The sequence below is a fragment of the Desarmillaria tabescens genome (assembly GCF_030435595.1).
Source record: "Desarmillaria tabescens strain CCBAS 213 chromosome Unknown EV420scaffold_67, whole genome shotgun sequence".
Lineage (NCBI taxonomy): Eukaryota > Fungi > Basidiomycota > Agaricomycetes > Agaricales > Physalacriaceae > Desarmillaria > Desarmillaria tabescens.
In genome coordinates this window covers 66,239-93,997 of record NW_026848366.1, presented here as the reverse complement: position 1 = coordinate 93,997, position 27,759 = coordinate 66,239, and the positions used below count along the sequence as shown (strand labels likewise).

The following is a 27,759-nucleotide window of genomic DNA, read 5'->3' as shown; positions in this document are numbered from 1 at the left end:
AGCTGAATCATCGATGGCTGAGGAATTGTTTATGGTAAAATTGTGGCCATACACGTGTTACTAGGTGTGTAAGCCCATCTGACAATTGGTGCACCTCAAGCTCACTTCAGCCGGTGATAGTGTGCACTTCTTATTTATTATTCTCACCGTCTTTCCTTGCTACCAGTCGCACATCATAATTGTCACCTGATTTCTTAATTGTTCAAGCTCTGCCATCGAACATTCTAAACCTAAGCCAGACAATGAGACATATTTTCCTGCCGTTGCTTGGCCAATCGGGGCGTACTGCTGAGTGTCAGGCAGCTCCCTCAAAAATTTTAGTCGTGGCTCATATGCAGGTATCTCAAGGTTCAATAGATGTGGTTGTGGCGGGCTATAGCTCTGCTGATACCACACAGCTTTGACACCAAAATCGGTGGACAAAAGGAAATGTTGTAATGAAAAGAGTATATAACAGGTGGGTATGAATGTTTGTTCAGAAAATTCTTCGACAACCCTATGGACCAATCTCAGAACCTTTTCACCTCTGGCGTATCGTCATTTCAAACCAATCCTACTATTGGCAGAACACGTAGGAGGATGCATGATGAACATGAGGTTGGTGCTGTTACAGCTTGCCTCCATCATTTGGCTCACGCTTAGTTTCAGGAAGCTCCTTTTGCTCGAAAGAGGGTGGCCATCTCCAGGCCTACTCGAGAACAGTTAGACGAGGTACATACATTAAACTGTGCTGAATTGCTGCAACATACGACTAAGTCTTTGAAGGCCAAGGAAACCGCCAAGATCTGTCGTGAATCAGCCAATCGACTGTTCCATTTGCTCATGTCAGCTGAGCATGGCAATTCTGATACTGTCAAGAACTTTGAACAACATCTTGCGACTCAGCTTGAAAAACAGCGTCTCCTTTACTTTGAGGAATTATCAGAAATTGAATGAAACCAGGTGGAAAGGGATGCCCAAACTCTACGTGTCCTGGATAATATTTCCAGAGTGCGTGAGGTGTCTGAGGTCATTTGAGTGAGTCTTCTTTTGACTGAGGAAGCCTACCATTAATAACTGAGCACTTAGAATCATGACAGAAGTGGTGAACTTCAGGGCACTCCAATCATTGTGCTTGTGGTAGATTTCTTTCTGGCAATGTTCATAGTCGTCAAGTTTCTCTTATGAAAGACAAGTCTAGTCATGGTTGCATTGGTCAGGTATTTATTGCAACTACATCAAGATGCGTGTTCCTGTGGCTTGCAAGGCTCAGACATAGACATGGATGCAGCAATTTGAGAATTACGATTCCGAGTGTACCCTTAGTTTGTTTACTTTAGAAGCTGACATGTACGAATAAGAATCCTATTATGACAACATAGCGATAACCAAGTAAGGCCCACTGCCTTGACCTCACATGATGGATTCACATAGGATTTCCTGACTGAACGACATCAAAAATTGAACGTTTTGAATGACAGAGAATCAACTCACCAGACCGTCCAAAGCACTCCAAAGCAGTGACAGTGTATCCAATAATCAATACAATGAGAACATCTGGAGCAGGGAGATGAGGGACTATAAATAACGAGAAAATCAATGCTGAACGATGTAGTCAAGTGTTTTGCTAATATTGTGTGAACAGAGATGGGATTCTGAGTCCTTGTATACAGGATTCGGTCTATGCTAATCTGAGCATCTCGGTGATAGTCTGACAATTTGCCGTGCTGTGGATGCCATCATTCATGTGCCAGCAGCACGGTCACTGCTCAATACCTATTCATCTCTTCTCGAATCATTCCCCCAGTGAGTCTCTTGCCTTGGTTTCTCCCTCCCTTCACTCATCGAGGTAGACAGCTCATGAATCTCATGACTGCCATCACTTTCCATCTTCGTCTCGTTTGTTGACCTTGTTTTTGGTTGCTGACCATCGCCATGATTCAGGGTTGAGCTCACTAGCAGCTCTGGTGGGCTTGATTTTCTCTTTATTTTTTTTCTCCCATTTCTTATGTTCTTTATGTTTACTCTCAGGCAACAGCAATTCATCATCAAAGAGGTATATTTCTTACTTTTCCTTTGCTAAATGGTTCATAACTGACTCTTGACCCAGCTTTAAGAAATTGTAGGATCGCATTCGAGGGGAGCCTGTCTTGCTACGCCAGCCAGGTATGCCGAAGAATGCCCTCTCAATTTTTTTCACACTTATTGTTACTTCCTTAGTCTTTCCCGATGACGACTACCACAGTACCAACACCGTTTGAATGCGGATTAAAGATGCGAAGTTTGTCAGAGGAGGGGATGGTAATGGTTTAGTGAATCAAGGTGCATAACAATTTTTCCTTCATCTCCCTTCTCAAGCTGCAGACTCTTCAGCTCAATCTGCTGTTCTGGCCATCCCTGTCACCCATTGCGACAGCCATGACATCCATACAATCAGCACCGGAGACGTCTACTACACTGTTCGAACTTGAAGCAAAGAAATCAAGCTCATCAGCAGGATACAGTGGTGCCGGTGGTGGGTCAACGAGCGGAGGTCAGTTCATGTGTTTTCATTATCTCTCTGTTTGTTCAAAAGTTCCACTAGTTCTATGAACATATGCCTACTTCGCCGGTCTCTGCTATCTGTTTTAATGGCCTCTATATGAAGCCTGGGCTCTCCACGCTGTTTGAGTGTTCGCTGAAGATAGCAAGCTTGTTTTGCGAAGAGCGGTAATGGGATCCAAAGCGAGCCAGTTACGTTTTACTATGTTTTCCTTTGTTCAATTTTTGCAGGCTCTTTGTTACTAGTTAGATGGATGCCATTAATTGGCAGTTTCACCTGCTACCGACACACTATTGACCACACCCTGCTCTCATCTTTGACCACGCAGATACCGGTTTCCATGGATGGCGACGTAGTTGAAGGTTCATTACTGCAGATGGGTGGATACATGGTTTGTCAGCTCAATTACTGTGTGTACTCCTGGTGTGTAACAATCCTTTTCTCTGTTTGCACCGGACTTGCTGACCCTTATTCATCTAGTGGTGGAGGGCCATATACTCTCTGACACACCATGGCAACGTGGAGCTTTGAGAACAATTTAATGGACAGCAGAATGCAACCAGGTTGCTCAGTGAGCAAGTCATCCTCGTTTCGGTGCATTTTTCTCATCAAATTATCAGCACTTCCATGCGCAAGGGATCACGACTCAGATTAACTCTTCAATCAATGGTACCCACCTCATCATTGGACAATCTTGATATTAAAGAGCGACACAGCATGTGTTGAAGGAAGAAGACAATATTGCAAAGTATTGAAGCAGGGCAGGGTGTTCTTTACCATTATGTTCATAAGTGCTGTAGTCACGAAATCAACTCTGTTGATGCTAGCCTTTGGCTCGCCGGTTTGTCAATTGTGTAGGGTTTGCCAGCTCGCTTCGGACTTTGGGCAACAGCCCAACACTGCATTCAACATTCAAAACTGGTGCCGATAATAGCTGCAGAATAGGTCGACTACATAGGTGGTATGATATGGCACATTTGCAAAAAGCTGATGTCTCATTCACTCTCTCCTCTAGTAGCTGAAATTAAGGGGTCTATAATGATTCCGCTTCGAATTGCTGTGTCCATGTCATCCACTAATCAAGCTCGCCCCCCAACAATGGTCCTCTCTGGATGGAAATAGGGCTGTTGTGCTTGAATCTAGTCAAACTCCTGGACGGTATATCACAAGATGTATGTTTCATCTATTTAAGCACTAGTACTCAAAGCCGAAGGTGATTAAGAGACTTTTGGCTTATCCGGCAGCCCCAATAGCCCGGATACTGACAATCTCACTCCCACCCTACATAAGCCATTGTGTGAGGCAGCACTGTGTGTGTGATACCCAAATGACTCCTTCACGGCGACAGTCATCGACCAGGACGATGCCAACACCTGTCTCTGTCACCGGTTGCCCAAAACAGATGCCATTCCCACTCATTCTTGAGGGATCAAAAATTGGGTGACAAATATAGGCCAGGTGGCATACCTAGCCTATAACAATCAGAACGATGATGACGATGGGAAAGGATGGGAGAGGCAAGGAGAGTACAAGATCAGAGGCGTATGGTTCGACGACAACCACGGCAGACGACGGTGGATGTTTCAATAGTTTCTCATCTTTTGTCTCCGCATTTGCTGCTGTAATTCTTGCTACATCTCATAGTATGGATGTCATTATGTTTCTGTTCAGGAGCACCAACGACTAATAAAATCTCCTTCCTTCCTTCATCATGATCCATCTAGGCATTGATGATTTTGATATCTTGTTTTGGTACTTACCAAGGCGGGAACTTCATTTTTGAGTAGCATATTAAATTGATAGCATGTTTGTTGTGTATGCGGTCAAATGCATATGAATCGATCCCAAATCAGCAAAAACACCACTGAAATTTGTATTCGAAGTCGATTAAAGGCACATGTACCCCCACATCTCAATAATGATGCCTTACAGACCAGAGCAACATAGGATCTGAATATTGAATGTCCTATCGACCAGTTAGTATCATGTTATGTGGCCGAATAATGGGCAGGCAGTAGGCCAGATCATCAAAGTCAAAGCCACAAGTCAGCCTGACTTTGGGACCTGTTATACATACTGCAAGTGCTTCGACTGCCAGAAGCCACTTACTTGAAGATATAAGTCTAAATTTTCTGACTCGAGTGGGGAATTCCAGATTAACATTTAAGTAGATGATGTATCTACCATGTGTATGCTCGTAAAGCTGTCTGTACAGCTGCAACATCTACTCCTCCTGGACTTCCCCAGATAGCACGAGCCACATCCGAAAATGCATGAGGAAAAGAGGGAGTTGATGTGATGATGCTTCAGCAAACTGGGCAGACATGAGAGAATGGCAGGTTCGCAGGCACCCACTCCAGTAAACAGGTCACGCATAATTCATGACCACATTCAAGACTGCAGAAAACCAATATTAGCATCCAAAAGGTGAAGCTAGGAGCTCTAGACTCACGTCGCAGGTGCATGAATACCCCCCTTACAAACTGGACAGAGGGTGCTCTGTTTGACATTACACTTCCATCGGGATGCTTGGCATAGCTCCACCGCCATATCTTCGCGATGATGGTCAAGATCTACATTTTGTTGTTTGAGCTGCTCAGTCTGTCATTTTAGTGTATCGCATTCCTGTGTCAAGCTGAAGGAACTTCTTGCTACAAGCAAGAGAAAACTCATGTTCTGGAGAAGAGCCTCGTTCTGGGCAGATTTGACAAGCTGAGAGACATAGTAGTCCCTTTCTACCTGCACATTTTCCATGTCAGTCCACATCAAACGAGACATCAGAAAGTCACGTTCAGCATGAAGACTCTGCAGTTCTGTCTTGAGAGTTGCTTGTTCCTATAGTTTAAGATGTAATTCCAATGTTGGAACGTAGTTGAATAAATTCCCACCAGTGAAGAGCATGGTTCAAGTTCCAAAAGCTGTTTCTGCAGTTCATTTTTCTCTCCTTGGGCTTGGAGCTTTTCTCACAGATGGATTTGAAGGTCCTGATACATGGCGTCAGATGATGGAACCAACAGACAACAAACGCGCACCGAAGATTTTCGCATGTTCTCGACCTCTAGTTGGTGGACATGCTTCTCCAGCTGAGAAGTCTATATTTGAAGAAGGGTGACTAAACTGAGAGCAAGCAAGGCAAAGAAAACACACTCTATAAACACTGGTATCTGTGCACAACATTGAGGACAATCATGAAGAGTAGGAAATATGTACCGTTCCAAGGAGCAGAGGCCATCGTTGAATAAGAGGTACAAAAGAAGAATGCAGGGATTTAGTAGTCAACCAATATTCACCCAACCTCTGAGTCTTATTGTAACACCACAAGCTAGCTGTACCCAGAAGGCGAGTTTCAGGTGCTCCAATTTCAGAGGAACAATGTTAGAGACTACACAATTGTAGGTCCTAGGGTACAGCTTGAAAAGTGATCATCACAAAACTCCCAAGCGGCCTTATTGTTGTGCCACAGATACCTGCCATAACAGTCGAGCTTGCATGTCCCTAATTATTTTCATCGTTAAAGAATTGCCGTGTTATAGTGGAAAATAAGCCTAACACCATGGCGCACTGCCAGGCTAACCATGATCAGTGGCTATTCTGGGAGAAAAAAAAGGGACAATAAAAGAAGTGAGTCCCCCAAAATAGACAATAAGAAAAATAAGTCGCCGCCAGTACACTGTTTGAGGAGAGAGTGTTTTGCAGGGTATGGTGCCGATAAACTAACTGATGTGCCAATGACTGCAAACGGCAATTAAATGCTTCTATTGTTTCTTGCGCTGTGCTGCCAAACATATCGGCCCATGGAACCGTCAGTCCACCACCCAAACGGCGGTTGTCCGTCTTTTGTCCTTAATGCTACCTTACTCATCTTCAAGTTTGTAAGTGCTAACCAACACACAATTAGTGATCGTCAATAGATGCCCCACATTTTTTGAGGCTTCTTCTTCTGGACATCTATGAATTGCTTAGGTTAGGTTAACCCTCACCCTGGATGTCGAAAAATACAGACCCAACTCAGTGGCTTGTCAGCAGCACCATGCCATGGTGACTTGGTGAGATTCCTTTTCCCCCCCATTGTCGATAACAATAGTGGCCGAAGCACTGACAGACTGAAGCAGAAGTTCGATACTGTGCAGACTGTACTTAATTCTGTGCGCTCAAGAACAAGAATTCAGTTGATTTAACACAGCCCATCCCGATTCTCTTTTCTTTCAGTGTATGGTCTTATCATCGTCCCTTTCTTTTCCAAGGATATTGATGACTTCCAAGGTTTCTATTCACGATGGATTTACCTGAATCGTCAGCAGGTCCTGCACATCATGGCCTGTCAATTTCTTCACTTCTCAATCCATCTCCTGTGGTCGCATCCTCTGCCGCAGCATCCTATAAGCAGGGTACAGTTATCACGACTTCCCCATCCAATGGGCCCTCGCTTTCGGCCTCTCTTTCTTCAAGGAGTCGACCCAGGGAAGACGAGATCATATCTTCACCCAGAAAGATATGTTGGATCAGAGACTATCAGCCTGTGAGATCCTTGCTTTACATATTTACATTGCCGATGACACTTCTGCAGAATCCAGGTCATAATCTGCTTTGGCGTACCAGGATGTATGCTTCCAGCAAAATCCTGACCCAGGATGTGAGGATCGCCTTCCTAGAGCATCAATTATCGAGTCAAGATCAAGGAATTCATTCATCAGCTACTCTGGAAGAAGTTGATGTCGAGATGAACAACAATGAGAGAGAACTAATAACAGCTCAAATGTTGCACATCCAGAGTGAAAATGCAAGTTTACGAGCTGCAAACGAACATTTTGTGCGTGCATCCCTTGACTCTGTGCTTATTCGATGCTCATAGGATTCTAGACACAACAACTTACCAATCAACAAGCACAAATGGATTTTCAGGTAAGTGCATTTACTACAACTTGAGAAACATACATCTTGACGTCTGGTGATGCTTTCCAGATTCAAATGCTAGACAAGGAAAAAGAGTCGTTCAGAGATGCTTTTCAAGCCCTAGATAGTGCCACAGTAAGCATGCCATCTCTATCTCCCTCCATCTCCCCTATTATATGCTGAAACATAAAACCAGAATGAGAAAATTAATGCTCTGATGTCGCAGCAATCTCAACTAGAAAAGATCATCATGAGTGACCTACAGCAATGAGACCAATCCAGAGCATTCAGTGCTAACTGCACACTCTATACAGAATGAAAAGACCGATGCAATCATGGCTTTAAGATCTTCTGTTACTGCCATGGTAAGACTAGTTTTCTTGACCATTACTTGCGGTTCTCACGAGGAAGTAAGTCTGGTCCCTAGATCATAACATCCATGTAGAATAAGCAGCAATTGGGGAGTCACCATATCAAATTGTTGGTTCTTCGAAATGTAGCCACTCCTGCTGCCATTACTACCACTACAGCACCTCCTGCTGAGGGTTCAGCAGTCATTGTTTCATCCGCCGCGGCTCTGCCACCACATGTCACGTCAGTGGAGGTGCCTGCTGCCTCTGTTACCGCTACTACAGTACCTCCTGCCATACCAGTGCAAGCTGCCGTTGTCCCACCTGCTGTAGCTCAGTCGCCGCCTGATATACCTGGTCAAGCAGCTGCAGCTGCCATTACCATCATGGTGCCTCCTGCCATGCCAGCTCAAGCAACTGTAGTTTTGGCTGCCATTGTCCCATCTTCTGTCACCCAGCCACTGCCCGTTATGTCAGTGGAAGCGGCTACTACCTCTGTTACTGCTGCTACAACATCTCCAGTACCAGCGGTCACTTCAGCAGCCATAGTCCCACCTGCTGCTGCTCCACCACCGCCTGCTGCTGCTCTGCCACCGCCTGTTGTGCTCGATCATATCTCTGAGACCTCAACTCTTGTACAGGCCATGCAGAATAATGACTGGTCAGCCTCAGAGGTCTCGAAATCAGATGCTGTCAATGTATTGACCACATTGATGAGGGCTTTGGGTATCGAACAAGCCACTGTTCAAGGAAGTCGTGTTTCCTCTCAGACCCCTAAATACGGGAAACTGTACCAACAAATACTGCGCAAGTTCAAGCCCCAAGTCAATCATCCTGACGAACTTCTCTGCAAGGTATGTCGTTGCCTACTGTTATTGCTTGATGCTATTATACTCATGATCTTACAGTCTGCAATAAGGAGTTTCTGGAGATTTGTATATGGCGTCGACAGAATCAGCGACTTTGTCACTTACGAACCCGTAGATTTGGAGAGGGTCAGCATCTTTGTGGTCGAGAAGGTGGACAGTCCTGGTGAAGATACTACCTTGGACTTTGGTGAGGGATGGAACCATTCTCAGTGGAACATCGCGATCATGAAAAACCTATTGAAAAAGCTCAAGGCGATGATGTGCTCGGTAACGGCAAGTGACAAAAGGCTAGTGAATGGATATGAACACCACAACACCAAAACCCTCTACTACTCTACACTAATCACCAATATTATTGAGTTCGGGTGTTTCGAGTACGATAGAAGCACTCTGCAGACTTCAACAAATCAGGGAAAGGTTGTTTAAAGATGTATATTTGGTACTAGTGAGCTACACAAGATGTAATACTCATGCCTAGCAGGGTTTTAAGACACGATTGGATGAATAGTGACTTGGGTTGAGCAACTGCACTCGGTCTAACTCTGATACTTCGAAACTAGTGGCACTCTGGGCCAAATACTGGGTCTCACAAGTGGTCTACACTTGACTAGCAGCACCCTAGGCTCGACTAGTGGCACTCTTGGCCTAAGAACAAATACTTTAACTCTGAGAAAATACTTTAACTAACTTCGAAACTGCTCTGAGTCACTCCAAGACAGAATAGTAACTTTAAGACACTTCAATTTCGTTCAATACTATAGGTGACTAAGCGACTAGTAGACACTTCGTTGAGGTTAAGCACAAAAGCCTTTAATTGGGGCACTAGAATATGGACTAGTAGGTCACAATCACGGGGATGGCTTGCCTGCTTGCAAGGCCACCCCTTCTACTACTTATATACTACAGAGACAGGTACAGAATAAATATAAATAGATTCTCTAGGGGTAATATTGGTAAGGATGTCTTGGCTAGTCACGAATTATGGTGAATAATCACGCAATAGTCGGCCTAGCCTGTTCTTTCTGTCGGATAGCGGGTCGAGGGACTCTGCTATTGGGTCGTTTCCACACCCTTTGCCCAGCGGTGCTCCACTAGTGACACGGCTATACGAATAGTCGGGTCACCGTGCCTGTAGCAACTGCTCGATCATGATCAGGGCGCAGCCCAGCTATACTAGTGCCGATCGTATGAGATCTGTATCACACTAGCCGGATCTGGGCTAAGGGTTATGCCTTTACTGGTTCATTTCTAAGTCCTTTCAGAAGTGCTCACGTGACTAGTCATCCTGACTTAGGCATTCATGCCCAGATCGGTCCACTAGCGACTGAATAGTCGAGATCTGTGTGGGTTCTTACTTCTTGTTTGGGCGCTAGCAGCTATATTCTGTACTAGTGACCGTATTTTACTAAGTCATACTAGCTTTGGAGGTGCTAGTCCGGTCGGCTGGTAGGGCTGACCCACTAGTGGTATCATTCCTAAGTCCTGACTCGACTAGTAGCATGCTAACTTGACTATCAGTCCGAAGTCTCAACTATAGCCCTTGATATATGACTAGTATAGGATAGACATGCAATAGTATTGTTATAAAATCGCAAAATCTAGGTGTGAACGCATAGACGGCATATCAGCAAAGAGGAATGAGCATCGGGAATGGAATCTTCCATCAGTACCAGATGACTACATTTATGTGTTGCTATGGGGTCAACTTGATCACAGTCAAGGGGCCTATGCTAAGGCTCGACCCCAATGGCTAAAATCCGAGCATCGATATGAAACTTCCAAGGAAGTCGCCATTCAGGTGGGGGATAGTGAAGATAAGGAGTACAACAGCAAGAGGATCCGACAGGGTCAAGCTAGAGTAAGCCTTCTGTCTATGCCCCTGTATGCCATAAGTGCTCAGAATTGTACAGAAACTCCAACAGCGAGATGGCATCATCACCAATGTCATCGCCCTTAAGACCAAATCCAGAGCCACGGATCTGGAGTACTGGAAACTCATCAAGAAGGTTTTGGATCTACTTGGAGTCCACGGAATGTTGCCTGAGGAATCTGGTGTTCATACCGTCGACAACCAGATAATGCAAGTATTCATCATCAGGTTATGTGCTTGGAGGGCCCCCGAAGTCAACGAGTACCTCATGGTCAACTATCATGAGGACAAAAGCATATGATCAAGTTCTAGGGGTCCTCAAGCGTGTCCTAGAATCCCCATCGCAGAAGCCAGGAGTCATCCAGCACCTCGCGGCTTGCCTCAAGCCCTGTATAACAAGGAGTGGCTGGAGAAGCTCTCCGAGTACCATATTGATGAACTCAAGATTTCCAAGGAAGCGTTTGATATTTTGACTTTTGTTGTCGAGGGTCTTTGAGCATTCTAATTCATCCTTTTGTACTTGGTATTACCTGATATATACTTCCAAATTTAAAGACACATATCTTATGTATCAATGAAATTTGCGAACCCAAAACCAAATGTTTCCTGCCACGTGATTGCCACGTTTCCTTATGAATCACACCACCATGATGACTAGCTTTGTTCACACTGACACCTTCATCCACCTAGCTGTCGATGCCACCCTCAGAGTACCCACCTAGTATATCAGCGAGGAAAACGCCATCTGCCTGAGATCATCTCAGTCGCCAGTGATGACTCGACTTTCCTGGACTGAAGGTAACTGAAATGTCACCAACCGATGGGCAGGGAAGCTCAAGGAAGCTCAGGTCCTCAGTGTTCAGGAAGTTGATGGCTGACCGGCAGCTGGAGACGCTATGCGGCAGGCAAGTGAGCCCAACCAGCTATAGCTAGCAGTGGTGTAGGTGGGTGGGATGCAAAAATTTGGATCCTGCAGAACAAGGAGAGTGAAAACTCCGATGGAGGATCTATATGAAGTCCGGAAAGATCAGTGCTGCATGAGCATACAAAATGTATGCAAATACAGGGCTAGGCCTGGGCTCCGAGTTGTTCATTCCAGAGCTGAGGTCCAATAGGTTAGGATATTTATATAAGATATATTTCGATTGTTCACATTACCTCCGTGATTTTTAGACCTTTATTGAGGTACTTAGCAGATCCTAGAGGCCCTAGTACATCTCATCCAGTTCCACCCTGTGCGCAAGTCCTCCAACAGGACTGCAAGTACTTCAAGCAACGTTATATTCCTCAAGATTTCCTACAACGCCCACTGCCACCGCCATGAGTTTTGTGGCTCCATTGCCACATACATGCACCTATCTTGTCACCCATTCCGGAACTGCCACCGACCAGCATCAGTCGTTACGCATCATGACATCCTAAGGGCTGAATGGCATGGGAATTAAAATATTCTGGACGATCGAAGATGTGATGTCAAACCAACTTGAGAGTTGGATGATGGCAGTGATGGTGGTGGTAGCGACAGCAGAAGAGGGGGGGATTTCTTTGGAGGGTAATGGAATGTTGGATGGTGATCAACATGCAGAGGGTGGACAAAATGCCCAAAAAGATGCGAGAAAGGTGGGAGAGTGGGAGAGGGAGAGAGAAGGTATCAGTCCCATTGTATACGAGAACATATTTTCAGTTGAATGACTCGCCCATCCGGTGAGCCATTCTTTTAACATCATTCTTGAACCACTAACCAGTGCTTTTTCTAGATTTACGGTGATTTTATGGCTGGAAGTTGTCATTTGGTTGGCATCAGCTTGGGACCATCATAAGCTAGGCATTCTGTTTCTAATCTATCTCCTTACTCTTGATGCCAGGTTCTGTAATGACAAAGGCAATGGGCCCGGACTGCGCCTGTGTGCCCATGCGGAAAACTCTGCTTCTATGCCTCATGTGTTTGCTAACAGTCTGTTTGTTGCACTAGGTTTTAAAGTACGGATCAGTGACAATGATCACGACAATACAGGTGGAACAGAATAGAGGTAATACATATACTGTGAGCTCTTACTTTTCTTTTCTCATTCCCATCTTATATTTCTGGCGTTTTTCTAGATTTTTGTTTACCGTCACACTTATACTACACCAACCATCGAACTCAACGACCGTCATCCAGTAAATTCACGGTAAGCCACCTACTTCATTAATAATGGCTACTTGACCTAGGCTTGTCTAAGTCTCATACTCATTTGAACACTCCTGTATAACAGTGCCTGTCTCAGTTCCTGCCAAGGTAAGAAAAATGCTTCTTACCATCAATCAAGTTGATCTCTTATCAGGACCCATCAACCATAGTCTGAAAACGAGACTTCTTTTGGATGACAGGATCTAGGTGTATGCCCTTGCTCCCTTTCCTTTCGCTTGCTCGCCGAACATTCATTCGTGCTAGCATTTCACCTCCCACAAGCACAGAGCATGATGATGAGACGATGTTGATGAGACACAGCACCAAGTGTTGTTGTGGCTTCAGTACGTTTGCTGTGGCGAGTCCAGACTGCGAAGGTTGTAGCACGATGGAGGTAAGCACTGGCTATGTTGTTTCCCCTCATTTGGCTGACATTCCTTGCTAGGTGCCCTCTCTCTCATGTGTATGGTAGCAAGTATGTGCCTTTGATTGTAAACTTGATTGTAACACTGACTACTCATTCTGCTGCTCAAGTGATATGTACATACTTTCTTGTTTTTACTTTCATTTTTTGGATGCTGGTCCATATGCTAGTCAAGTAAACGGCATCAGTGACAAATGAATATGTGAATCGGAACATTTGGCAGGAATAGCTAAGTCACCACTGTCTGCCATGGTTGGTGTATTTATTTGGTTCGACGCTAACGACACAACACCCACCTCTCCCCCAATACATGGTGCTTGCCGTACTTCATGAGATTGTCAGCAGGAAAGGAACAGTGTTATATCCATCAAGCAAATAGTTGTCGCATGTGAACCATGTTCCAACGTCGCTTATCACCTTCAAGGCATTGGGACAGCAAATCCTATCACTCAATGCCCTTATTCATGGTTTGACTTATTCGCGATCATTTTGCTCACTTTCACAGTGAATATGCTCTCTGCAAAGGATTGGTATAAGAAAACAAAACTTCTCAGGGTCTATTCCCCATGACCGTTCCAATGACAAGAAGCATACATACAATATATGTATGTCAAACTCTTCACTTCACCTTTACTGCCTGCGCTAAACGGTATCTCAGAGATTCCTAGTAATTATATCGTGGATTGGGCTATGCCTGTGTATCCATCTTTCGAAATCCAAACCAATTGCTTCTTAGCATCTCTTGAAAAGGTGAGTTCGACCCGTTTCTTATCCAGAGAGCTATGCTTCTCACCTACATGCCCACCAGTGTCTTTATTTAGTGGAATGACGGCTGGGTGCGAGACTCCTGATCCCACGTTTAATTGCGAGGAGGATGCCCTTGCTTTTGACTTTTTGGCAAGCTGTCTTATCAAAATGAGCCACCTGGCTTGTATTCAATTCAACAGGTGATCTCCAAGCAAGTCCTGTTGGTGCCCGTGGGTGCTGCTTCATTGGTGCTAAACTGATGGGACTCAGTGCAGTAGGTAGGAGACAGGTGTATGCGGGAGGGGCATGGAGATTTGTGGCAAGGTTTGCTGTGTACGACGGGGGATGAGAGGATGGAATTGCGATGGCTTGGTGATGAGTGCACCTATGACTTTGCTGCCTTGGCATTTGCATAAGAAGCCTGTCACCTCCATCGTCCATACCCTCGTTCTCGGCATCTCTGGGGGTTTTTGCATCATGTCATTTTTTAGGAGGGCATGGACCAGCAGGACGTATACAGGGAATGGTGAACGCTGTGTCCTTGGAGTGAGTAGGGACAGGCTGTGGCAGTAGATCTTGCATCGAGCTACAGTTTCCTTGAGGTCTGGCTTGTTTCCCTTTTCCATCTCTGCCTGGTGATACACCTTGAATGTAGGGCTGCTGAATACCACCACCGGCCGCTTCATCTTGGTGCGGGATATCAGTTTGTGGGGTATTGGATTGATGATGTTGGAAGTTGTCAATGCAAAGTTCTTTCCCACTTCTGTATTCCTCTAACACCATGAGAACATTGGCGACGAATACGTCTACTTCTTCGATTTCAATTGCGATTTGTGGGATATTGGGTGATCGCTTGCCAGAGAATTCTCCTTCAGGTGTGGAGGTGTTGACACTGGCAAGTAGCTCTTCAAGCAATGACTCGTCAATGAAATTGATGGGGAGCTCAAGCTGTAGAGCTGGTCCATCGATCCCTACAATTTGAGATACATTCCTTAAGTGACAGTTGGTTTGACAGTCCTCTCCAGCCTCCCTAGCTGACATGGTTTGACCTGTCATGACATCTCCCTTCCTCAGAACGCAATCTGACTGGCTAGTCCACTCTCTTTTGGCATCAAGTTCGCGTTCACATCCTTTTTCTTTTTGTTTTCGCCCAGTGGACTTGATTTCGATGTCCCATTCGTTGTGACAGTTACCGTGCTTTGCCATGCCCTCCCCATTCATCGCTAAACTTCTGCTCCCCTCATTGTCCATTGTTCTCTCGATGTTCTCAGTGTTATCCCAATGAATCTTCATTGTAGTCTCTCTCCTTGATGCTATCGATTTGCCCTCTGCTTCAATAACTTGGATGTTCCTTCCTATATTCACGTTTTGTCCCACTGCATGGCATTTAGCAGCGTCCAGTGCCGTAGCATTGACTTTCGTGAGAATCAGTGATGAGCCTCCAGGCTCTGTACGCTCAGAATTCACAGATTTTACCAGATAGCTAATTCCCCAGCCACCACACAAACCTACTATTTCAATCCTGGCAATATTGCTTAATGCTGCCAATTATCCTTCCCCACTTGTACCCCACATCAATTATGCACCCCTTTCATTAATTCCGCCAGGCACCTGATTGTCGATCTCATGGAATTAGAATCCCATCTGATTGCCTAGCACAGCCACAATTCCGCAGCTCAAATAGCAATTCTGTGGCATTAGCTCTAATGCCATGACCTTTCCTCAGTCTTTACTAAGGCTGTTATACCGCCAAGAGATTGCTGCAAGCATCTACTTCAGTACACTTGCTTCAATGTACTTTGCCGCAGCAACACAGCAGCTCAAAATTCCGGAGATCGGTGGCATTCTTGCTAATCACTTCATCTATATGCGGTAAAGCCATATGGGTGCTGTTACTTTTGAACCACAGTACACAGTAAAACCGTATGGATGCTGTTACTTTAGAACCTTGGGAACATGTGTTTGGTATCATTTCTTACTAATCTATGTACTATGGACTTACTAAGGACTCGCTTCAAGTATTCTAAATTTATTCTGGACTTGTAGTATAAAAGCTAGTATACACCACGGAAAATAGGGAGTTGCTAGACACAAGTTACTGGACACTAGCCATCATCCATGTTATCGACCACCGTTATCGCTTGTACTCACTAGGAGATAGACAATAACAACATAGTCACTCCAAGTTATACTCTCTGTCATGGCTTTTCTTCTAACGGTATTGGTGTACGCTCATATTGCGCCAATACACGGAATTTGGTGTCCACAACTCGCTTTTATCTTTTAATCCGCCAGCATCATTTCACTTTCACCAGCCAGGATCGTTTTCATCAGTTTTCACCTTCTACGTCGCCATCGTTTTACCCAGCTCAGTTCAGGATCGTTAAGTCCCCGTGTGGACTCAGATTAGGATCGTTATTGCCACCAGTAGCATCTGTCATGGAATTTCGGTCAACAGCTTCAGTATAGGATCATCAGTCACGGTATTTGTTATCTTGCCGTCAGTTTCAGTATAGGATAGTCTCCGTGTAGACTCAGGATTAGTATCAGTTTCATTTTGCCGTTGTTAACCTCAGTATAGTTTCAGTTTCAGTCCAGCCCAGTCCCAGCCATCGTTTTGCCGTCACTAGTTCCCCCTCATATCATCGCCAGCCAGTCTTATCTTCATTTTACCGCCCGTTTCTCGTTTCTCGACTACAGTCTTCATCTCTTGCCGTCACGGTATTTGTTATCTTGCCAATGGTATTCCTCTTCGACAGCATTTTCTCTAACTCCGTCAACATTGCCCATGGCTTTTACCAGTTAATTGCTGTCACTTCATTCACGGTTTGCCGGTATTCCCAGTTATACCGGATTCCGTTCCTTCTCATCTATTGAGACCCTTCCCAGCTTACAGCCAACGTTTTCTAGTACTCGATCGTTAAGGGTACTACTTTGCTGACTGAAAAGTCGCAGTGTATACTTGCGTTCTTGAGGAATTCATCGCACGGGAGGTGCACCGAAACACTCGCACAACAACAAAGCCTTTATTGCCGCTACATGCCATTTGCCGTGAACTCCTCTAGAGTTTTGGTTTTTGCTGTTGCCACAGAAGTTTAGGCTCATCATCGGGGCTGTTGGAGACACTTGACTTCGAAGAGTTGCTGTCAAGGGGTGTGCAGGGAATAAAGAACTGCCAGATTTCAAGTTCTCAGTCTTGTGCTTTGATGGTCCCATTGGCGTTACTGAGGGTACACAGTGGTGCATCGAAGTCAGCTTGATGATGGCATGATCTGATCTAGTTGCCATGGGAACCTTAACACATTAGCAGTCCATGCTACAAACAAGCAACTGATTCTGACACTTCTTGTCTTAATTATCCAAAGTCATCTTTTCATTTCAGATCTACTATCAAGTGAAAACATGCACACATGGGAGGGGTGACTCAGATGACAGAAGAGCTCCGAAGGGACATCTTCAAGTTGGTGAAACACCAGCCTCTACCAACATCAAGGAGTACACCACAAACCATGCGTACATAATTCTAAGGTCTTTCGTATTTCATCGTGACATTTGAAAAGGCTGCTAGTACTGGATGACGAAGGATGAATGAACTGTAAAACTGATGGAAGCCAGACCGTACTTGGGAATTCTGTCTTAGGGATTCAAAGAGGCCCAAGGACTGATTTGAAAGCTGTGAAGGCGTTCTTCCAGGACGATATGTTCTTTTCCTGTCAACCGCCTGAAGAAGTCGCCAAGTTTTGTCTCGAGGTGCGAAACCAGAAGTGGAAGATGCATCAGCTGTGTGAGATCCTCCCACACATACATCCCAATTGGCAGTATGCTACTGATGAGGTTATGTACTCTAGACACATCCAAGTAGAATTCTACTTTCAGTTGAACATGTTCTATCAGCAAATCAATCGGACTGGATGAGTTTGGAGGATTAAATGTCTGTGTTCAACTCTGGTCATCCAGTAAAGACTGACCCTGCATGTCTATTTCTCTGTATTCATTTCTTTCCGCATGGCCAATCACTGCCGTTATTCAACAGGCCTGCTCCATGGGAAGCTTCAACTTGTTACTAGATGTCGAAGTCAGCTCTGAAGCCAAAGCAGTTAGTGAAGCGATTGATGCTCATGAGGACATCGTCATACTCGACAACATCGAAGGCGAAGAACTCATGAGGGTTGCTAGGAAGTTGAAGCAGAAGTAGCGATCAACGGTTAGTGGCGATTGATGCTGATTCATCAAACGTATACTAATATCAGGTGCCAGAAATCGATATTTTGAGTATCAGAATTGTCTGTCAGTCTGTACAGCACGTCGATTTCAGTTTGAACTTATAGATGCAAAGTAGAGCAAAACAGACATGAAGTAGATGCACTGGCTCATTCCTATTGCTGTTGCCAGCCTCTGCGAGCGTAACGATCAAGTTCGCAGGTATGTGTTCTTTCTTTTACATTCCGCTTAGCTCTTTCTCATACATGTATACAGAACCTGTTGTCTCCAAGTTCACGATTTGCAGTACCAGCTACACGTGCCAGGCTGCAGTGCATGAGTGTAATACCCCTTTGGAATCTACGCATTTACCAGACATGGTGGAGCACCACTTTGTGGGAGGTGTCATAGCAAGTTGTGTTCACAAGGTAGTGGGTACGTGTTGCTTGGAAAGGCTGAAGAGCGAACTTGAATTTGAAGGTGTTTAATATTCTGACGTATCTCAAAAATTACAAGACAAATTTGACTACTCAAAATGTTCACTTGTTCAACATCGCAAAGAGTCGATCAATGGTATCTGTACTATTCTTGATCATTTTCCACTTGGAAGCAGTGAGTAAGATTGCACAGGAACCCAATAAGAGGGACAGACCTGTTGGACTGAAAGAGAAATACCTTTTTTACCTGGCTTTTTGTCTCCTTTTTGTCCATAGAACTCCCGTATATCCAGCAGTGGTATGCTTTTGAAGCTTCAGATAGTCACATGCTTCTTCTTTCCAAGATCGATATATTTATCGCCATCGGATGTCTCATGCACGACAACTTCGGCATCAGACTGTGAGTCATTAGGTGCCTTCTTCTGTCCAGTAGGCATGTTAACCTTAGTTGGGTCATATCTGTAGACAGCGCACCTTTGCCTTGGAATTGGTTTCAATAGGCTCATATTTGTCTTTCGACTCTTCCACTTTCTTTGTTTCCTGAAAATGATAAATTAGCAACACCATCAACATTCAATGGCGTATTCATACCTTACTATGTGATGACTTGTTGTTCTCCTTCGCGGTAGATTGTGCGTCTGCATCATTGAAATATTTAATCTTTTTGGTCTATCTCGTTATTCAGCCACTGTACATCCAAGCAGAGAGACATGACATCAAACCTTGGAACATTTCAGTTTTGGCTCAGAAGCATCAGATGTGTCATCAATGAAAACTTCGTCCTCACTGGATTTGGCTACCTTTCGTTTGGTCATTGGCTTCATGAATACGGTGAAGAAGTTTATCAAATTTATAAGGCTGCACTTGTCAGTTTTGAAGTTGCATAGACCAAGAGATCGCACGATCAGACTCAGGCTCGATAATTCTATAGTATTAGCCTTGCATGCATCTCTATCGTTTGCTTTTGCTCTGATAACGCTTGTTGAACACTAAAGCATACCTGACTTTGGAAGGCTTCGACTTCCAGGTAGACGATAAGAACAAGTTGTGGACGTCTTCCTGGGACTCGCAGACCAAACGAACATAATGAACGAATTCTGGATCTACTATCACATGACCAAGATAGGAAGCTATATATTAGGTGAGCAGCAACTGAATGGCAACCTGGTGGCAGCTGGGTGGCAACCTAGCAGCAGCTGACTGGCAGCTTGGTGGCAGAACCAGTGACAGTGACAGGCAGCCAAGTTTCAGCACGTGCGAAACCTGGGATTTTACTTACTGATTTTATAATGTAAAAAATTGTTCCTGAAAACTCTGCTTTTAATAAGCTAAAAATTAATGCTGGAATGCGGCATTTCTGTGTGGATTTCTGACATCCACACACGTATTGTTTCTGGTATTTTCAAATTTGTATTGAAACTAGGAAGTGTTCACTTAAATTTATCATGCCCTGAAATGTTAAATTTTGGTACAATTTTTCTCCACATAAAATAAGATGCAGAAACTTTATGCTTCAGGCTCGATTTCTGGTCAACAACATCCTGAGACTTCTGCCTTTCTAAAAGTGATTTCAGAGATCTGGCTAGGGCTGCGCGCCGTAGCCGTATAATACGGCTATCGGTAACCGTGATACGGTATACGGGCCGAAGCCGAGAGCACCAAAACTGATGTTCATACGGTTCGGTATACGGTTCTTCCGTCTCCGTCACGGGTCCTCGGATACGGCCGTCTAACGGCGTAATACGGCTTACTGTTCAGCATAAAAAATCATGCCATTATGTGGCAATCTGACGCAAATAGCTGGGACACGTCACTTCCAGCGCCCATGTTGCTATGCGCCCACCCTGCCACAGGAGTATCAGTGGATGCCAGGACCTGTCGGCTTTCCATTCCTGGACACTATCCAATCTGGCTTGACTCACCAGCTGCTGAGAAAGTCATTGAGGGAGTCCTGTTACCAGTGAAGACCAAGGTGTGTTTTACAAGGCTAAACCCTTTGGCCACATTCCTGACACGTCGCAAACAGTCCCGTTTTTATATTCCTTACATATAGATGTATTTTCTTAAACCTCATTCATCTATCATGTCTCTATTAGAAGCCGCCAGCTCGGTCAATGTCACTTGCTTTCTCCAGCCGTCTTCTGGTTCAGCTATCCGATGTCATGAACGAACCATTCCAGCCCATCTTATTACACTGAGACAGCCGACATTTTATTGAAATTTTACTGACACTTGTACATTTTGACGGTGTTCCGATCCTTCCTGGGGTACGGCCGACCATCCAGCGTATAAAAGACAGAGAGGTATTCGTTTTCTCTATCCTTTGTTCACGATGTCTAATTCCTCTGACCAGTGTGCTCTTGATACCGATGGAAGGCTGAAACCTGCAGCGCAAATTGACTTTTACTTTGACAAAGACGACGATGTACCAATGGCTGGACCAACCGTGGCTACCAAAGGACAGAGTATGTGTTCATCTCTCTCTGTGTGTCTTTATATACTGAATGTTTGCATTGGCAGGCCGAACACGCAGGCTGAACACCGGCGGACGTCTGAAGGAGCTCTTGGATGCTGAAAAGCGAGACGAGCATGGACAACTCACAGTCCCACCGAAGACATGCCGCCGCACCAAGAGGAAGAAAGGGAAACGGAAGACACAAGCTAAACCCAGTAAGTACCGTCGATCTTGATCACATATTATACTCTGAATATCTTCGTCTCGCAGAGGAAACAACTGATGGCGCAGCATCAGAATCCAGTGACAGTGCCTTTGCTACCGACGACGAGTCAGAGACTTGCACGGATACGTCGGACTCAGAACGTGAAGTCACAAACAATGAGGTGCGTCTCCAATACATATTCTTTCATATTCTTTATTCTGACGATGTCATAGATTGCCGATATCCTTGTCTCGAAGACTGTCCCCGACAATGTGCAGAGCAAGCGGAAGCGTGTTACAGTGGAAGAGATTGAGGATGACGAAAACACTGCTAGTATCTCTGACAAGACCAAGAAGGCCCGCCGCTATATCATCGAGGATGATTCCGAGGATGACGATATTAGCTCTGCACCCCAATCTGATCAGCCATCACTGCCTGCGAAGCGTACACGCAAGGTATGTACATCATCATTTATGTATCATTTCGCAAACTCATCATATACACAGGTTGGGAAGCGTAATCCGATTTATTATTTCTATGAAGAAGTCTCGCTTAATGCGGAGGGGAAACCTGGAAACAAGGGGGATAAGCACTTCAAGTGCTATCACGGTAGCCGCAAAGTTCTGACAATCACCAAGGCCATGAAAGGAAGCTTGAATGGTACTCGCATCTTCTTTTGTCTGTGACGACGATCTGACATATTTTTTGAACAGGGCTTGTCGGTCATTTGAAGACATGCTCGGCACCCATGTACCGCATGTTTTTAGCATTACGTGCCCGTTTGGAAAAGACACCGAACGCTGCTATTCTCAAAGATGAAATTGAGATCGCAAATGGCTCCAAGAAGTTGGATGCACAGGCGGCTGAGATATATCTCAAGCAGATGGAATCGGAGTCAGAGAATATTATCCACGCTTTTAAGAAGCAATCCATGGATGCTAAGGTTTGGTTATTTACTTTCAATCTTCCTGCTGCTAATACCATCGTCGTAGGGTGATTGGGACCAGGATAAATTCGAAAGACTCCTTGCGGAGTGGCTCGTTGCATGTGATCAGCCCTTCGAGGAGGTTGATAGGCCTGAGTTTCGTAACCTCCTGTCGTATGCGCACCACCATTCACTTAATGACCTTCATATCCCGCACCGAGATGCTATCTGAAGGCGGATTATGAAGATGGGTGAGGATAGCATTGAAGAGACCCGGAAGATGTTTGAGGTAACGCTTTCTGTTCTGTTATAGTTATGTTCCAGTATTCAATGGCACTAGGAACTGGAAGGAAAAGTCAGTATATCCCTTGACACGTGGACTTCAAGCAACAATATTGCATTCCTTGCCACTGTCGCTCATTATGTTACGAATGATGGAAATCATGGTGCGTGTACCGTGCGGGTTTTTTGATATGGTACTAACTATTTTATAGAAGATTTACTCATTGATTTCCGTGAGTTAATAGGCAGTCACACTGGGGAGAATATGGCTGAAGCGGTTTGGGACACGCTCACGCTTTATGGTCTCCGTGATAAGGTAGGCTCTCGTTCCTTTGTTGATTCATGGTATTCAGGATAACTTTAGGTTATCGCCTTCATGATGGATAATGCGACGAACAATGATACCCTTATCAAAGGGATTGAGTGCCGTTGTAGAAAGGAAGGTATTATATTTGATCAAAAGCTTTCGTGCCTGCGGTGTATGCCTCACACTGTTCATCTTGCGGCCATCAAGGTAAGCTAGATCGAGCATGAAAGCCCCTTTTTCTAATGATATTTTGCGATCATCAGCTCCTGGAAGCTATCGGTGTGATCACAAAGAAGACTGCGAAAAAAGTGACAGGCCAAAGCTCGAACTATCAGGATGCAGCTACGGCGCCTGTTGATCGAAGCCATGATAGCGAGGCGGCTCTCCAGGATGAGTACAAATCTGGTGGTGAGACAGATGAAGGTGGAGACCTCGCATATTCTATGGGTGACTTGTCAGATGATGTCTTTTCATCTGTTGACAAGGTATGAGCTGGCATATTTGTTCTGTTACTAGATACGCAACTCTAATAATCATCAGCTTCGTCAAATTGTTCGTGCTGTTCGTTCCAGTCCTCAACGCAAGCAAGGCTGGCTTCGTGAGGTTAAAATGGCCCTTGAACACCGGAACGAAACCACGGATGCTACAGAGCAAGTTCTTATGCTTATTCTCGACGTCGCAACCCGCTGGTCATCAACTCATCAAATGATGCGTACGTGGTCACTAGGTTTCTACATGACTATTTATTAATATGCTCCAAGGCCGTGCCATAGACTTCCGTGACGTTATTGATAATTACGTCTCTCGCATCCGTGAACTACGACATCTTGAGTTAAGCGAAGCTGATTGGAATGCCATTGAACTCGTTACTGGATGGCTCAAGACATTCCGTTCAGCAACAACTCAGATGTCTACTACAAAGGTATCAATGTTGTCTACAACACATGCTATCTTTCGTGGGCTCCAGGATCACCTCAAGGACGTGCTCCGATCTCTCCCTGACAATATCTCCCCTCGCCTTCGAGACGGAGTCATTGCAGCACACAATAAGTTGAGTGAATATTACTACAAGTACGATGAGTCCCCTCTCTATACGTGGGCAGCACGTAAGTACTCTGTTTCCAGTTTGCTGCATCTTTGACTAATATCTTCTTAGTCTTAGATCCACGGATCTCATACGAGGGAATGCGCGATGATTACATGGGCGATCATCTGTTGGCAGACTACCTCGAGGATACGAAGCATGATCTGTATGATCACTACAATTCTCATTATGCTGGGCGAGTACCTTCATCCCATCAACCTGCCGTCCCAACTCCTCCTACTGCTGCCTTATTAAACCCTCAAGGCTCCCCCCAGAAGGTTGATTTCACCTCGAGATACCGGAAGAAGACCGCAGTTGTCGATGAACTCACGGCATACTTTAACCTTCCACGTGAAGATTTTAGTTCCTGCAGTCCTGTCAAATGGTGGTTCAACAAGCGAGGCGAATTTCCGAACCTGTTCAACCTTGCACGGGATATTCTATCAATTCCTGGTATGTAAATTTTGCTTCTGGTTGACTATTTCTTAATGATGTTCTATTTACAGGATCTGCTGTTGCCGTAGAGCGTATCTTCTCTGGTGGTCGAGACACCATCTCCCTTAGACGTGCGAGTCTCAAGCCAGAGACAATTCGTGTTCTCATGCTTATGAAACAGCGTCTCCATCGTGAACGTTGTGCTATTAAAAAGGCTTTAAATGAGTAGGTTATGAGAATATACATATTTAAGTCTACATGTACGTTCGTAAACGGCCGTCGACGGCCGTAAGGTATCCGTACCGATGCCGATGAAGCTTGAGATTTTAGTTGACGGTACGGTATACGGATGTTTCCGTAACCGACTGAGACCGCGACTTTATGGCCGTATACCGTGTACGGTACGGTGCGCAGCCCTAGATCTGGCGTGGTAAATTTTAGTTTTTAATCTCCCGAAACCTAGCTGAAATTTTACTTTTTTTGGTGTGAATATACTGACCAGCAGCAGGTGGGTGTCCACATTAGGTAACATGAGAAAATAATGCTTAAATGACCAGACTTTTGCCACCCTACACCCGGCACCAACAAGCTTCCTGTCCCCCTTACCTGTATACACCAAAATGTTTTAGAGAAGGGTTCCTATTGCAAACATCTGCATTAATACAGATATTTGGAACTATCTTTGCATATCAGAAGTCTGCTACTGAATTTTACTTTTTGCACCTTCCTATTTGGGTATGCAATCAATGACTCGGCAAAGCTCAGTGACTTGGAGCCGAGTCGAGCTGAAGTCAACAATTTCATTTGACTTCGGAGTCATCCTGGAGCCGAGTCATCTGAAGTCGAGCCGAGTCAAGTCGAGCCATGGCAACACTACTTCTGACATCATGTTACCCAATTTGGGGACTTTTGAGGATCTCTGGACACAATTTTGCTCGGATCTTGCCAGAAATAGCTTTATTATCAATGGTATGAGTATTTTGAATACAATCTGCATGTTATCATGTCTGGATCGCAAAATCGCTTCAATAGGAAGTCTGACATCGTCATGTCCAGTAAGCAGGGTCATATCGGCAGTGCTCGCAACACCATTAATTAATATTGTCTGTCCATATCACTGGATGTTAGGTCCTAAGGTAAGTTCTATACTGAAAAGTATATTTTGTATCATATATGGTCAATATTTTGTGCTAAAAGTCCATTTTCAGATCCCTGAAAGGGGGGTCAACTTTTTTTTCTGGCCTCACGGCCCAACCAACCAACCTACCTACCCGGTGTGCCGGGCTAGAATTCCGGTACCCCCTTGATCTTTCCACATGGCATCTACCGATGTCACGATCTCATTGACTCGTTTGGGAGAGCACAAATTATCGATATCCATTGCGATAGGCGGGTACAAGCTTTGTAGCACGGTAGCAATATCCCCCAGCCAATTTGACTTATTCTGGTACCATAGAGCTCTGCACGCATCAATCCCAAGAGGAGCGAGCTTCGAGGTGGTCTGGCGTCCCGCCAGGAGCCTCAGCAGATATCGAAGGGCGAGAATCACTCTGCGATAACGTATTGGCGTGAATCCGGTTTCTGAGAATAAGACCGCAGTCATGGATCGCTTGTGTACATGGAGAAGGCGACGGAGAAATGTGAGCTGAACTTTCTCCAGGTGTCGGAGTGTGCTGTCTGTCGTAACAATGGCAATCTGGGCACCACAAGTCAGGATGGAGTCGACACGAGCGCTGTAGATGCATTCTATGCATGACGGGAATCGCAGTGAATGAGATAGAAGTGATCTCAAATCAAACATGCTGAGTCGCGGTCGTATCTTTGTTAAAAGCCGTTTCTATAGTTTGCCGGCAATGCTTTCTTTCCGATAGGATTCACGTGGTTTTCTTGTTATTCTGCCTTCGAAACACTCTTCCTTGGCTCAGAAATGACTAGGTATATGTGTCATCAAGACAAATTATCGATGCTGAGAGAACTTGGAAGGCCGGCCGCTGGCAAGCCACGGCACATACGAGTCCGTGTATCCAGACTGCGATTGGCATCGGGCCCACAGCGACAGCAGGCTCAGGGAAGGAAAAGGACATCACCACCATGTTCCACGGTGTCGAAAACGGGGGTGGGGTGAGGACCCAAGGGCGATAGAGCCACTGTAGGGGCTGATATGGGGCGGGAGAGCCGGGGATGGGGATGAAGAACTGACGCACGACGATGGCGGGATCGGGGAGACTAGTGCACGATGAATTTGTGTTCACCTGCCCAAAGAATGAGGGATGCACGAATTTGAGACGCCCGGGATGCCTGGGTGGAGCGGGATAGGCCCATGTTGAATATGGGCGGGGTAGTGGTCGTACGGCAGTTATCTTGGGCACGTTCGTCGTGCCCTCAAGCACTCTGTCAATGCCCAAAAGGGCGCTGTCGTCGCTGTCATTGTCCATCGTCGGTGGTCCGGTCTTGTCCCGCCGTCTCGCTCGTCCTCTCCCGCCTCTCTGCATCTCCCTAGCCTGCTCTCCGTTGCACAGGCCCTTCCTCACGTCCCTCCTCGGCCCTCCATCACAGTATGATGGTCCTCGTCGCCGCCGTTGAAATACGTAGAGGAAAAGACGCACTCCGCACCATTTGGGTCGTTGTCAACGTCGTTGCAAGATTGGTGCTTGACTCGAATGAGGATCATCGAGAAGTGTCTCGTCGGGTGAGCAATGCTTCCTTTTCCGATCTGCATGGCACTCACTGATTCCCACAACGCCAATGGCACCCTCTGTGTCGCCTCATCATCTCCCTCATAGTACAACCTGACAGAATTCTTCATATCCGCTGGCATATCTTCAACCGTGTTTGGACGAAAGAGGACCGCGTCTTTGATACAAGGCTGCAAGGTTCCCGGATGGTGATCATGTTCATCGCCCCCACCGAGCGGCCGAGGACGAATCAGTAAAAGGGAGGTTATCCACGACCCACTGCATCGCATCTTGCACGTCCTGCGCTGCGCCAGGAAACCACACACCAGAGTCGACAAGGCCGTAGTCGGGGACAACGGTGATGAATCCGCGGGAGGCGAGGTTGTGGTAGATGATGAACGCGGGGGCGGGGAGCGTGCGTGCACCCATGTAGAACCCACTGCCGTATGAAAAAACGAGGATCGGGGTATTGGGACGCGAAGTGGGAGGGTAGTACACGTCGAGCATGTGTCGGCCGGTTGGGCCGTATTGGTGGGTCTCTCGTGTGGTCTTCTCGATTGACGCGCATTTGGATTTGAGGATGGGAATGAATGCTGCCTATGAGCGATATTAGTGGTAAATAAAACGGAAGGAAAAGGACGTACCCGACAGCAAGACACCGTCTGCTTCTTCTCAGTGCGACTGGCTCCTGTTGGATGCCCTCTTGTGCATCTTACACTGCAAGGGAGTCTTCCTCATCTGCAATGATTATGACAGAGTGAGCGCTTGAGCTGTGGTCCGGTGACTCAGGCGATAAGAGGCGTTGTAAGTTCTGTACTACCCCCGTGCAATTGGTACACGAAGGAACGCATAATGTTGGGGATGGGTTTTCATGTCGACACAAATATTGTGTATACTGAACGCAAACCCG

General features: G+C 45.6%; 8 protein-coding genes across 8 annotated transcripts; 5 read left to right on the top strand and 3 right to left on the bottom strand.

Annotated features, from left to right (window-relative positions):
- Nucleotides 1–1,724: 1,724 nt before the first annotated feature.
- Nucleotides 1,725–3,063, top strand: EV420DRAFT_1485506 (uncharacterized protein; the record flags this gene model as incomplete). Its single annotated transcript, XM_060470227.1, has 8 exons — nucleotides 1,725–1,785; nucleotides 1,924–1,946; nucleotides 2,011–2,035; nucleotides 2,090–2,145; nucleotides 2,200–2,280; nucleotides 2,344–2,512; nucleotides 2,752–2,931; nucleotides 3,002–3,063. 8 exons carry the CDS (start codon nucleotides 1,725–1,727, stop codon nucleotides 3,061–3,063), a joined length of 657 nt encoding a protein of 218 aa, XP_060324102.1.
- Nucleotides 3,064–6,797: 3,734 nt separating this feature from the next.
- EV420DRAFT_1485504 (uncharacterized protein) lies at nucleotides 6,798–9,059 on the top strand (the record flags this gene model as incomplete). Its single annotated transcript, XM_060470226.1, has 7 exons — nucleotides 6,798–7,040; nucleotides 7,089–7,331; nucleotides 7,382–7,423; nucleotides 7,484–7,549; nucleotides 7,729–7,824; nucleotides 7,860–8,618; nucleotides 8,673–9,059. 7 exons carry the CDS (start codon nucleotides 6,798–6,800, stop codon nucleotides 9,057–9,059), a joined length of 1,836 nt encoding a protein of 611 aa, XP_060324101.1.
- Nucleotides 9,060–11,553: 2,494 nt separating this feature from the next.
- EV420DRAFT_1485502 (uncharacterized protein) lies at nucleotides 11,554–12,880 on the top strand (the record flags this gene model as incomplete). The annotated part of the gene is made up of 9 exons (XM_060470225.1): nucleotides 11,554–11,618; nucleotides 11,677–11,738; nucleotides 11,927–12,123; nucleotides 12,188–12,207; nucleotides 12,261–12,444; nucleotides 12,476–12,547; nucleotides 12,604–12,674; nucleotides 12,759–12,781; nucleotides 12,828–12,880. 9 exons carry the CDS (start codon nucleotides 11,554–11,556, stop codon nucleotides 12,878–12,880), a joined length of 747 nt encoding a protein of 248 aa, XP_060324100.1.
- A 1,444-nt stretch (nucleotides 12,881–14,324) lies between these two features.
- EV420DRAFT_1485501 (uncharacterized protein) lies at nucleotides 14,325–15,137 on the bottom strand (the record flags this gene model as incomplete). The annotated part of the gene is made up of 1 exon (XM_060470224.1): nucleotides 14,325–15,137. The coding sequence occupies one exon, from the start codon at nucleotides 15,135–15,137 to the stop codon at nucleotides 14,325–14,327; it is 813 nt and encodes a 270-aa protein (XP_060324099.1).
- A 2,680-nt stretch (nucleotides 15,138–17,817) lies between these two features.
- On the top strand, nucleotides 17,818–19,568 carry EV420DRAFT_1485500 (uncharacterized protein; the record flags this gene model as incomplete). Its single annotated transcript, XM_060470223.1, has 8 exons — nucleotides 17,818–18,012; nucleotides 18,095–18,131; nucleotides 18,237–18,266; nucleotides 18,321–18,479; nucleotides 18,606–18,656; nucleotides 18,758–18,881; nucleotides 19,167–19,347; nucleotides 19,509–19,568. The coding sequence occupies 8 exons, from the start codon at nucleotides 17,818–17,820 to the stop codon at nucleotides 19,566–19,568; spliced, it is 837 nt and encodes a 278-aa protein (XP_060324098.1).
- A 2,085-nt stretch (nucleotides 19,569–21,653) lies between these two features.
- Nucleotides 21,654–22,238, top strand: EV420DRAFT_1215681 (uncharacterized protein; the record flags this gene model as incomplete). Its single annotated transcript, XM_060466403.1, has 3 exons — nucleotides 21,654–21,801; nucleotides 21,855–22,084; nucleotides 22,134–22,238. Coding segments are annotated over 3 exons (483 nt in total), but the record flags the coding sequence as incomplete, so codon positions are not given.
- Nucleotides 22,239–25,570: 3,332 nt separating this feature from the next.
- On the bottom strand, nucleotides 25,571–25,915 carry EV420DRAFT_1223945 (uncharacterized protein; the record flags this gene model as incomplete). The annotated part of the gene is made up of 1 exon (XM_060466491.1): nucleotides 25,571–25,915. A coding segment is annotated over one exon (345 nt), but the record flags the coding sequence as incomplete, so codon positions are not given.
- Nucleotides 25,916–26,016: 101 nt separating this feature from the next.
- Nucleotides 26,017–26,890, bottom strand: EV420DRAFT_1084963 (uncharacterized protein). The gene has a single exon (XM_060465747.1). The coding sequence runs from the start codon at nucleotides 26,664–26,666 to the stop codon at nucleotides 26,106–26,108; it is 561 nt and encodes a 186-aa protein (XP_060324095.1). The 5' UTR covers nucleotides 26,667–26,890; the 3' UTR covers nucleotides 26,017–26,105.
- Nucleotides 26,891–27,759: the final 869 nt, after the last annotated feature.